The sequence below is a fragment of the Coregonus lavaretus genome (assembly GCF_964263955.1).
Source record: "Coregonus lavaretus genome assembly, chromosome: 20".
In the NCBI taxonomy this organism is placed as follows: Eukaryota; Metazoa; Chordata; class Actinopteri; order Salmoniformes; family Salmonidae; genus Coregonus; species Coregonus lavaretus.
In genome coordinates this window covers 22,811,187-22,823,305 of record NC_140007.1, presented here as the reverse complement: position 1 = coordinate 22,823,305, position 12,119 = coordinate 22,811,187, and the positions used below count along the sequence as shown (strand labels likewise).

Sequence of the window (12,119 nt, the reverse complement as noted above, 5' to 3'; positions counted from 1 at the left end):
TGGCAAAAATCAGCTGGACTGCCAGGGACGAGCAACAGGACTCTCAGCTTTATGTCGCTTATATGAATAACCGTAAGCTACTCTCTAACCCCCACAGCTTAGTTTTCCTTAAAGTAGAACAGTGTGTTGCTCTGTTTTAAATGTTGTTATATGTCATAAGTAGGACTGTTACGGTGACTGTGTTACTGCCACACCGGCGATCACGAGTCATGATGGCAGTCAAATTCCATGTGACCGTTTAGTCATGGTAATTAGGCTTCTCCAAGCTCTGATGCTGCTGATGGTCGTTAGTAGCCTACCAAACGTGCTAGCTGCCTGGTACCCCACACTCTATTGTCTCTCTAATCACTCTGACATCAATGGAAATGTGATCGAAAATCTAATCAAACAATTCATGAGAGCCCATGAGCTCATGTTGCGCAACATTTCTATAGGCTATGCAATTGTGTGAGAAAACAGAGTGATCGCCTCTATTAAAAAGAGGAGGATCCCATCAGATTTCTATAGACTAGACCTACTATATTTATTTCTCAACCTTTCTAATATTAAGCACATTGCTTCTCTTTAAAACAGGAGTAAAGCCTACCTGGCTGGCATGAAAATGAACCACGAGAAAAGCGTCCTCCATTCGCTATTTAAGTGCATAGATGACATGTATTTTTTTTTTGCTGCCCCTATTTCGAGACATGCATGATAATGGTCAATTCTAAATCAAAACAAATTTCACACATACAGTATATGATTTAGTATATGTAAAGACAAGATTAAATCAAGAATAGTGTGATGGGTGACAATATTAGCCTATCACTTCTGAATGAGATATTATCACTTGGGAATGATGCCCAGCTTAAGGCAAACAGCGCATGCTTCTTTTTGGGCAACCTTTTCAAATCATAGTCGCACCTCATGTAGCCTAGCCCATAGGCCTATATGTTTTGATAAGGTTTGTATCACAACTAAAGTGGCCATATAACTTCTTAAAATGAAGCACATTAATCCGCTTTACAATGGGTGCAGAGCCTAACTGGCATACATACGCAGCTTTGAGTTTAAAGTTTGGGGAAGATAATTTTCACCATAAAAATGCCCCTTTATAATAAAAGCACTACATGCATAATCGCATTTGTGGTCACTTTTGAGAATTGTGTTTTCCTGCTAATGGAACATTCTCGCTTATAGCCTACTGCTGTGTGCACATTGCTGCGCTTATAATGTGAAGAAATAGCCTAATAGTTTATCAACATTTTAAGCTAAATGTTCTCATCTGTTGCGTCAGGCTCATTGCATAAAACAGGTTTTTTTATGCTAGTGGTTGAATTAATTTGGGATCTATCGCATCCCACAACTGTCCCAGACTATGTTTGGAATATTTATTTCTCGCACAGAATAGAATAGGTCAACTTTTGTACTATGGGGGATAGTAGATTGACATAAGCTAGTGCTTTTGCTGTTCGTTAGGCCTGCTCATCTTGTTGGCTGACGAAAAGTACATGTGGAAAGTTCTTCCAATATCTTCAATATGCGGCATGGAATTGGATAAAGTCGCGCGCAGGTGCGTCCCCGATGTGTCTGTCTTCACTTGTAGCCTATGAGAAAGACCCAATCAAGTGACTGAGAGCTATGTGTGCTTCGGCACGCAGCGGGGAGAATGGAATTATAATTATTATATTCAGCCCAAGGGCATAACGGCTACTGGCCACAAAATGCATGGATTTTTTTAGGGGGATTATGGCCACACAAAGGGGATGCAGCCGGGAAATCCGAGGCATTATCAAGTGCTTGTCAAATTGTGAATGATATACTGATGCCTTTCATGCAACTTTTTACAAATCGTCATTAGTCACATCATGCAGCCTTAGAATGTAATAAAAATCAAAACATATAGCCCAACATTTGTATCACAACTAAAGTTACATAAATAACTCTAAATTAAGCATATAGGAGTACCTGTTTCTTTGTTAACCGCTCAACACAGAATAGCCGCATGTGTGCACTCCCTCTCGTTTGGAGAAAATATCCTTTCTATTTTATTCAGCTATGTTCAATTGCATTCTTTATACTATAAAATAATTCTACGGAATTCAGAGCAAATCTTGCCTGCTAAATGAACTAGTGTAGTCCACAGCCATATTGCATAGCCAGATCAGGGCCTAACATAAGGACATTGCAGAGTATGCTATTCTGTTCTTCTGAAATAGACTACATTTTCTTCTTATCATGTTTCTTTACACCTGTCTAAAATAAATAATGGAAGTTATATTACATGGATTTATTATACTTTTTTTAATGTAGATGTTCCAAAGGTCTGCATCAGTGGCTTGTAGGCTATGTGTGGAAGACAGGAGATGCTAAATGTATTTATGTTCATTAACGGTCAATTACAGTGAGACCGGCAGTTATTGCTTGACAATCACCAGCTGACAAAATGTCATAACCGACACAGCCCAAGTCATAAGTATATATAGGGCTTGACTGTACTGTATGCACGAACTGACTGCTATTGCATTTCAGTAACTTGCAATGCATTTATACTGTAAACAATGTATTTTACAGTGTTGTGTTGTCATAGAAGTAGTGTTTAGCATGGCGATAGTCCTTACTATGTGCTGCTAGCCTGAATAATAACACATGATGATGGTTGTGCGAATCCTGTAGGTGAAGGTAACTGGAGGATTTCAGAAGCAGTAAACACTTCTAAGAATTTCCACATGATTGAAGGGCTGGAGCCTGGGACGGTGTACACTGTGCGTCTCATGGCTAAGTCATGGCTCGATAATGCTAGTATTTTCGAAGACATTATACAGACCAGAGTCAAAGGTAAGAGAGAATAGTCCCATGGTGTGTAATTGGTAGCCATCAACTGTCATTTCCACCCACAACAACTTAATTCCACATTGACAAGCATTTATCGACAATTATCGACAGCGTCTGTGGTGAGAAGTCCTTCATTTAATATTATTTTAGAAGTGATTGACAAATGTTACCAGGGGAAAGTGAAAAAAACTAACAATGGGGGATATCATTGTACTATGGAGGTCTGTTGAGAAATTTTTTTTATTTTCATGACCTCAACGGACTTCCATATGGTTCATATGCCAAGCAGTTTTCCTGCTATCTGTTTTCTAATGTACTAGTTTTTATATGAGTTGTTTAGGGAATGGGACAAACTAACCCCATGTGTCTGTTTGGGGTGGGTTAGGTTTGGCCAGTCTTCACGGGGGAGTTTCCACCCAGGGCTGGTTCATCGGGATGATGTGCGCCATGGCTCTCCTCACCCTCACCGTGCTCATCGCATGCTTCGTGACCCGCAACAAAGGTGGCAAATATGCAGGTACGCCACCTCACCCAAACATGTCTTCCAGTGTCCAAGGTCAGTTTCATCTTTGAACATCACCGGTTTTGGCGTCTATTTAATTCAGTAGAGGAAATAAATTGCTTTTCAACTCGTCAACCGAACATTACCCTATTGTTTTCAACTGGGATTTTTTATTTATTCACAAATGTAATGTCTGTTAATTTATTGATTGAGTGAAATCAAAACGGACCCCAAACCTGGCCAACAGCTTCAGCTGTGTGGTAATGCACTTTACATACTGTGCATGCCAATCCCTCCACGCATGTGGGAAATCAGACAAACCCCATTCAACCCTGTGTGTGAACCGTCAGCGAGGTGCTAGAGGCCTTCTTTCCGTCCCAATTGTCCCTTCTCTCTGTGCTGTGGCCCTCCTGTCCCAGCCCGGCACCGCTGATTACTGGGGTTGTCAAAAAGACAGGTTGGAATCAGCTGGCTTTGTTCCCCCTCTCACCTGCACCAGACCCCGGCTCTTCTCTAGCCTTTGTGCACCCGTCTCGGCCTCACAAAGGTGCTGCTGTCGCACCCACTCTCTTTCGCTCTCACCACTCCTCCCCTCTCCACCTGCGGGAGCTGTTGACATGAACACTGAATATTTCATCACCCCTGGATTCCCTCCTTTACTTGTCCTCATGCTTTTCATGAAACCCCTCTCCTTTGTCTCTCTCGAAAGCCCCTTTACTTTTTAATCATATTTACACAAGGAGCTGTTGGAAATCATTTTGTACAGATGCACAAAAGAGCACTCAGGATGGTTGAGGAGATATTTTTGGTCATTTGTTGTTTGTTGTTCATATTTTTCTGTGGTTTCAACATTGAGAAAATTACACATTTGTGTTGCACATGTGTTGTGACATACAGGTAACTGCCAAAATAAAGGAAACACCAACATAAAGTGTCTTAATAGAGCGTCGGGCCACCACGAGCTGCCAGAACAGTGTCAATGCGCCTTGGCATAGATTCTACAAGTGTCTGGAACTCTATTGAAGGGATGCGACACCATTCTTCCACGAGAAATTCCCATAATTTGGTGTTTTGTTGACTGTTGTGGAAAACGCTATCTCAGGCGCCGCTCTAGAATCTCCCATAAATTTCAATTGGGTTGAGATCTGGTGACAGAGACGGCCATGGCATATGGTTTACATCGTTTTCATGCTCATCTAACCATTCAATGACCACTTGTGGCCTGTGGATTGGGGCATTGTCATCCTGAAAGAGACTACTCCCATCAGTATAGAAATGCTTCACCATAGGTTGAAGGTGATCACTCAGAATGGCTTTGTATTTATTAGTGTTTTTGTTTACCTTGCCCTCTTGAGTGGACCTAAACCTTACCAGGAAAATGAAACCCACACCATAACAGCTCTCAACTCAAGTATTTCCTTTATTTTGGCAGTTACCTGTTCATATATGAAGCTTCTCAGATTTCGCATGAAAACTACATTCTTCATAGAACCCTCTGTAAATTGTTCTACTTAGAACCCTCTATGAAGGTTTAATCATAGAACCCTCTATGAAGGGTTCTACCAATAACCTTTTTATCTCTTACATACAGTATATGTAAGAGATGAATCCAATCTGTTAGTAGTTAGACTTATTTCACCCTTTACTGAGATGGCTGTTCCAGTTTAGATGATTTAGTAGTCTCATTAATCAATCTTTCCTACCCTTTCAGTCATTCTGAATGTGGGTTGCAGGACTTGAATGCCTGATGTGGCCTGTAAACCAGGAGTTTCAGACTACTGTGTTAGAGTATAACTAGGCCCTTGAAGAAAGGCCTTTGATATATGTAATGTATTGTCATAAAGAGTTTAATTTTAAAGGCTAATAAGGGTGGTTGAACCATAGGGTTCTAGGAGGAACCCTTCAAAGTTAAAATAGTTATTGGTCGAACCGTTCGTAGAGGGTTCTAGGAAGAACCTTTAGATGATTGGTAGAACCATTTATAGAGGATTCTAGGAAGAACCCTTCATACAGTAGAGGGTTCTAGGTAGAACCCTCTGAAAAGGATTTACCTAGCACCAAAAAGGGTTCCCCTATGGAGACAATCTGAAGAACCCTATAAAGGTTAATCCTATCACTCAATATCTCAGGGATGGAATGCATTCAAACATGTACTCCTGGAAAACCACACTGCTTCTTCCTGATTCATGTCATTTGGTCAATCAAAATAATCATGTTTTGTACTGTAGGTAGGACCTGCTTTTTCTCTGTGCAGGGACAATGTTACTTTCTCACAACTGGGATCTGCCACAGTGTCGTTTTGAATGATGTCCGGTTACATTTTCTATTAACTTTCATGAATAAGACAATATAAATGCTTATAAATGTGTAAAAATGCTTATAAATGCTTTATACATTATAATACATGTTCCTAATCTTTATGAATGGTAATGCTTGTAATGCTTATGAATTTATAAATAATTTTTCATGAAAATATTATGAAGTGTTACCCCAATCTCCTTCCCTTAAATGTAATTGAATAAACATTATAAGAGTCTGTATAGAGCTTTCTGGTAGTAGCCTAATAGAACATGTTTCAATCTTACAGTAAAGGAAAAGGAGGATCTCCACCCTGAAGTTGAGTCCCAGGGCATGAATGATGACATATTCTGTGATTACAGGTGAGCAATTCGCTATTGTTCTTGAGAATGGTGAGATTTAATATGGAAGTGCTTACATTGACAGCAATATGTATTTTCACTATAATATATTTAAGATTGAGCTTAGTGGCAATGAGATTAGAACAACTTCCATATATTTCATGATTTCCTTACTGTACATTTCTCTTGTCCCGAAAGAAAACCTTACATGCATGCGCTTTTCTTGGATCAGCACAGAAATGAAAGTTCCCAACAGTTTGCAGCTAAGTAAATAAAAAAATGTAGGTAGTTGTTGTCCTTCAATTGATATGGTACAGTAGAGTGGGAACCAAGTGTGTACAGTATTTGTTTTGTCAATGTGTGTCTGGGTGGGTGCATGTGCGCTTGCGTCAAATCCCTATGTAGTAGATGTGCTGTAAAATGTGATTGTGTCTGAGACATGCAGGACAAAAGACTTCCTTCAAATCTGAATTTGAAAGCTAAAAAAAAAAACTAAACGCGTGGTCAAAGGCGAGACATATTTTGGAATTGAACCCAAGTCATCAAAAATCAGTGATGCACTTCCATCAGTGATGCACCAGTAACCATAACACTTAGTGTTATAAAGGCATTTGTTTTCAAGCTCTGATGTAGAAAAAAGAAAGAGAGATTGATAGCAATTAAAATTAGGCCAATGTAACCTGAAAAGTTAACTAATATCATACATAAAGGTTAATTTATGTTGGATGATTGAATAGATGATTGAAAATCATTTCTAACAGGCCTGATATGTAAATCTACACATCTATATCTTAATGCTTCCCCAAATCAATTGTCTCATGTTTGTCACGGCTATTCAGTATGTGGAACCATTTGATAAATGATCATATCACACTGAATTATGAATGCTGAATGGGACAGAGATAATGTAGAGTATTACCAAATATTGATGGGCCTGGGCATTCGTGAGGGGGATGAGAAATCCTTGGTACTGAGGTGACCCTTTGTCTTGTCGAGAGACACCTGCAAGCTGGCCATGTGCCCAGTCTGAAATTGGCATCTAATCTCCTTGGCCCTGGCGTGCTCCCCTGGGAATACTAGGAATGACAGGCTGTTTGTCTGGGATTGCATATGGCCACTCTGTACGGAATGAGCAGCACTCTGGCAATTTCCATCTAAAGGGATTTGAAATTGCCTTCTGTCCTGAAGCCTGGGCAATTAGCAATTAGTGAAGTGAAGTGATTGTACGGTGGTAGCCTCACCCCGCCTCCCTTGCCCCCCATCCACCCTTTCCCCATCAAACCCCCACCACCACCCGCTGTGTTAAAGCCATGCTAGCTGTGTGTGTTTCCGTGTGCATGTGCGCACACATCTGTGAGTTTGTTTGTGTGCGCATGTGTGTGTGCTCGTGTGTGTATATCAGTGTTAAAGCGGCAATATGTAACTTTTTGGGCTACCCGACCAAATTGTGTGTTATAGATCTGTCATTCTCATTGAAAGCAAGTCTAAGAATCAGTAGATCTGTTCTATGTGCGCTATTTCTATGCTTCCCATTTTGAAGTTTCATTTTTGCATCTTTTACTTTTGGTTTTGTACACCAGCTTCAAACAGCTGAAAATACAATATTCTTGGTTGTGGAAAATATATTTCACAGCGGTTTAGATCAGGGATGGGCAACTTTGATGGGGGTGGGGGCCACAAAAAAACCTGAACTCATCATGAGGGGTTGCAGTGGCTACATTAGATAACTGGCCGCTAGACAAATTTTACCAATCCCCAAACAAATTGCTGACATGGGCTAATTGAGTGACTGTTGATGCACAACCACATTTCGAAATTGCACCTTGTGTATTCTAACTCTCAACAGTAAGTGGAGACCCCGACTGAGTTCCCCAAAAATGTAATTAATAAATAAAATAAACTACAAAAGGGCGCCAGTTGCCCATCCATGGTTTAGATGGTACAATGATTCTCTACACTATACTTGCTTATTTTGTCACATAAACTGAAATTAGGCAAACTATTAGATGCGATTTCTGCATAGGGCATCTTTAATTTAGTCAACAATAACTACATATAACAAAACATATTTGGCAATTATCTATTTTCCCTGACAAAAACTAATGACGATAACGTGACGAGATGCCATGAAAAAACCCCAATAGATATAACAAATTAGTTTTTATTTCAGTTGAAGAAAATGTGATGAGATTAGAATTCCACGAGACTAATGGACATTACATTTGCCATGAAGTGTCTTTTTTATCTGTTTTGTTCAAGCATACGCATGCATGCCTTTGCAGAATATTTAAAGTAACTGTCCAGTGAAAATCTTGCTTTCAAAAGTTTATATTCTATTAACTCATAACCAAATAATGTTGACTCGTCCTTTACTCGTATTTGTGGCCAAAGCATACATTTTAGAAAAAATACTTCAAAAACCCGACCTCAAACTTGTATCTCAAACAGCTGTTTCAAAGATGCTTGCTATTTACTTATATAACGTGACGTAATGTTGGCTCATTGGCTGAGCTGGCCAATAATTTTTTACATTTAAATTTTTAGTCATTTAGCAGATGCTCTTATCCAGAGCGACTTACAGTTAGTGCATACATTATTTATATTTTTTTCATACTCCCCGTGGGAATCGAACCCACAACCCTGGCGTTGCAAACGCCATGCTCTACCAACTGAGCTACATCCCTGCCGGCCATTCCCTCCCCTACCCTGGGCCAATTCTGCGCCGCCACATGGGTCTCCCGGTCGCGGCCGGCTACAACAAAGCCTGGATTCGAACCAGGATCTCTAGTGGCACAGCTAGCACTGCGATGCAGTGCCTTAGACCACGGCGCCACTCGGGAGGCCAATCAGCTGTTTACTTTCATTAATATTTTTAATGACCGGTATTCGCCCACACCATTCTGTTGTTTGGGTTAGGGCTGGGCAGTATACCGTATTTAAAAAAAAAAGCCCAGAGGGGGTGTGATATATGGCCAATATACCACGCCTAAGGGCTGTTCTTATGCGCGACGCAACGCGGAGTGCCTGGATACAGCCCTTAGCCGTGGTATATTGGCCATATACCACAAACCCCAAGGTGCCTTATTGCTATTATAAACTGGTTACCAATGTAATTAGAACAAAAATACATGTTTTGTCATAACCATGGTATACGGTCTGATATACCACGGCTGTCAGCCCATCAGCATTCAGGGCTCGAATCACCCATTTTATAATTGACTATATACCGGTATTATTGCACAGACCAGTTTGGGTTTTTACTTAACCTTCTGTAACGGTATTTGAATGTTTTGTTTGTTAACTGTGATACGCCATGTGTAACGTCTATTTTTATAGTTTACTCTGCTACTTGAGTCATCTCTCTCTGCTCTCTCTCTTTCCATGCTGCTTTCGACACAGACATAGCCCCACTCCCTGTCACTCAAGGAGCGCATTTGTTGTTGCTCGACCACGAGACACTTGCGTTCAGTCTGGGTGGTCAATGCAGCACATGCAACAATGTTGATGACTACGATGCTGTTTCCACTTTGCTTCTTAATATAAATCCAAGGCAGCAGCTACTCTTCCTGGGGTCCAGCAACATTAAGGAAGTTATATACATTTTAAAATATTACATGACATTACATTTCATAACACTTTTCACAACACATTGTGTTCCCTCAGGCCACTACTCTACTATCATATATATACAATACAAAATTAATGTGTACGTGTGTGTAGAGTGCGTGTCTGTGTGTCTCTTCACAGTCCCCGCTGTTCCATAAGGTGTATTTGCAGCTGTTTTTTAAGTCTGATTCTACTGCTTGCATCAGTTACCTGATGTGGAATAGAGTTACATGTAGCCATGGCTCTATGTAGTACTGTGCGCCTCCCATAGTCTGTTCTTGACCTGGGGATTGTGAAGAGACCTCTGGTGGCATGTCTTGTGGGGTATGCATTGGTGTCTGTGCTAGTAGTTTAAACAGACACCTCGGTGCATTCAGCATGTCAACACTTCTTACAAAAACAAGTAGTGATGATGTCAATCTCTCCTCCACTTTGAGCCATGAGAGATTTACATGCATATTATTAATGTTAGCTCTCCGTGTACAGTGAGGGAAAAAAGTATTTGATCCCCTGCTGATTTTGTACGTTTGCCCACTGACAAATAAATGATCAGTCTATAATTTTAATGGTAGGTTTATTTGAACAGTGAGAGAAAGAATAACAACTGTCACGATCGTTATTAGACACGGACCAAGGCGCAGCGTGATAGGCGTATATACTTTATTAAATGTACAACACCAACCAAAACAAACGATACGTGAAGTCCTAGGTTAAGGGAGCGGGAACAGGCCGGACCGGGCTGGCGACGTGCACCACTGGCCTGGTGCGGGGAGCAGGAACAGGCCGGACCGGGCTGGCGACGCGCACCACAGGCTTGGTGCGAGGGACAGGACAGGCCGGACCGGGCTGGCGACGCGCACCACAGGCTTGGTGCGAGGTCAGGAACAGGCCGGACCGGGCTGGCGACGCGCACCACAGGCTTGGTGCGAGGAACAGGACAGGCCGGACCGGGCTGGCGACGCGCACCACAGGCTTGGTGCGAGGGACAGGAACAGGCCGGGCTGGACTGTGGAGACAGACTGGAGGTCTGGAACGGAGAGCTGACACAACCCGTCCTGGCTGAATGCCTATTTCCACACACTCTGTGTGAGGCATCAGCACAGGACGTACAGGGCTGTGCACTCGTACTGACACTACAGCACGTGGCACTGGCGCAGGATATCCGGGACCGAGGAGGGGTACTGGAGGCCACGAGCGTTGAGCCGGCACACTCCGTCCTGGCTGCATGCCCACCTTAGCACGACACGTGCGTGGTGCTAGCACAGGACGTCCAGGACTGTGCCGGAACACTCGCGGCACAGTACGTAGCTCCGCATAACTCGGAACCTGCCCAGTCTCACGCTGCCTAGCCTGAGTACGGGGAGTTGGCTCTGCTCTACCTCTAAGCTCCGCCAACCACCCTTCCAGCCCCCCAAACCTGGTGGCCTCCTCTCCTAAATCGCCGATGCGCCCTGTAGCTGCCTCCAGCAGCCCCGTCGTCCATGCCGTGTGCCCCCCCCCCCAAAATTTTTTATTGGGGTTGCCTCTCGTGTGTCCGTCGTCGCCACGGTTGGTGCCGTTTCTCCTCTCTTGCCAGGGCCTGTACCTTTGCCCAGGGCCCTCTGCCCGCGAATATGTCCTCCCATGACCACCATTCGCCCACCTGAGCCATCGCCAGCTTCTCCTCCTGGGCACGCTGCTTGGTCCTTTTATGATGGGATCTTCTGTCACGATCGTTATTAGACACGGACCAAGGCGCAGCGTGATAGGCGTACATACTTTATTAAATGTACAACACGAACCAAAACAACAAAACAAACGATACGTGAAGTCCTAGGTTAAACAACAAACCTTACGGATCAAGATCCCACAAATAACTAGTGCCAACAGGCTGCCTAAGTATGGTTCCCAATCAGAGACAACAAGCTACAGCTGCCTCTGATTGGGAACCACCCAGGCCAACATAGAAATACACGAACTAGAACAAAACATAGAAAATAACACATAGAAAATCCACACCCTGGCTCAACATATAAGAGTCCCCAGAGCCAGGGCGTGACAACAACAAAAAAATCCAGAAAAACGCATGTCAAAAATGTTATAAATTGATTTGCATTTTAATGAGGGAAATAAGTATTTGACCCCCTCTCATTCAGAAAGATTTCTGGCTCCCAGGTGTCTTTTATACAGGTAACGAGCTGAGATTAGGAACAGACTCTTAAAGGGAGTGCTCCTAATCTCAGTTTGTTACCTGTATAAAAGACACCTGTCCACAGAAGCAATCAATCAATCAGATTCCAAACTCTCCACCATGGCCAAGACCAAAGAGCTCTGTAAGGATGTGAGGGACAAGATTGTAGACCTACACAAAGCTGGAGTGGGCTACAAGACCATCGCCAAGCAGCTTGGTGAAAAGGTGACAACAGTTTGTGTGATTATTCGCAAATGGAAGAAACACAAAATAACTGTTAATCTCCCTCGGCCTGGGGCTCCATGCAAGATCTCACCTCGTGGAGTGGCAATGATCATGAGAACGGTGAGGAATCAGCCCAGAACTACACGGGAGGATCTTGTCAATG

The 12,119-nt window shown here is 42.6% G+C and overlaps 1 protein-coding gene across 3 annotated transcripts in view; it reads left to right on the top strand.

Annotated features, from left to right (window-relative positions):
• LOC311147718 (neural cell adhesion molecule L1-like protein) overlaps positions 1–12,119 on the top strand; it is a 72,520-nt gene that overhangs the window by 41,926 nt on the left and 18,475 nt on the right. For 2 of the 3 annotated variants that reach the window (XM_084184473.1, XM_084184474.1), the window contains exons 24-25: positions 3,200–3,331; positions 5,904–5,976. In XM_084184473.1, coding sequence (XP_084040599.1) covers positions 3,200–3,331; positions 5,904–5,976 — 205 coding nt within the window. Of the gene's footprint in view, positions 1–2,655; positions 2,818–3,199; positions 3,332–5,903; positions 5,977–12,119 lie in introns of all 3 variants that reach the window. The other variant, XM_084184472.1, reaches the window with a different exon arrangement.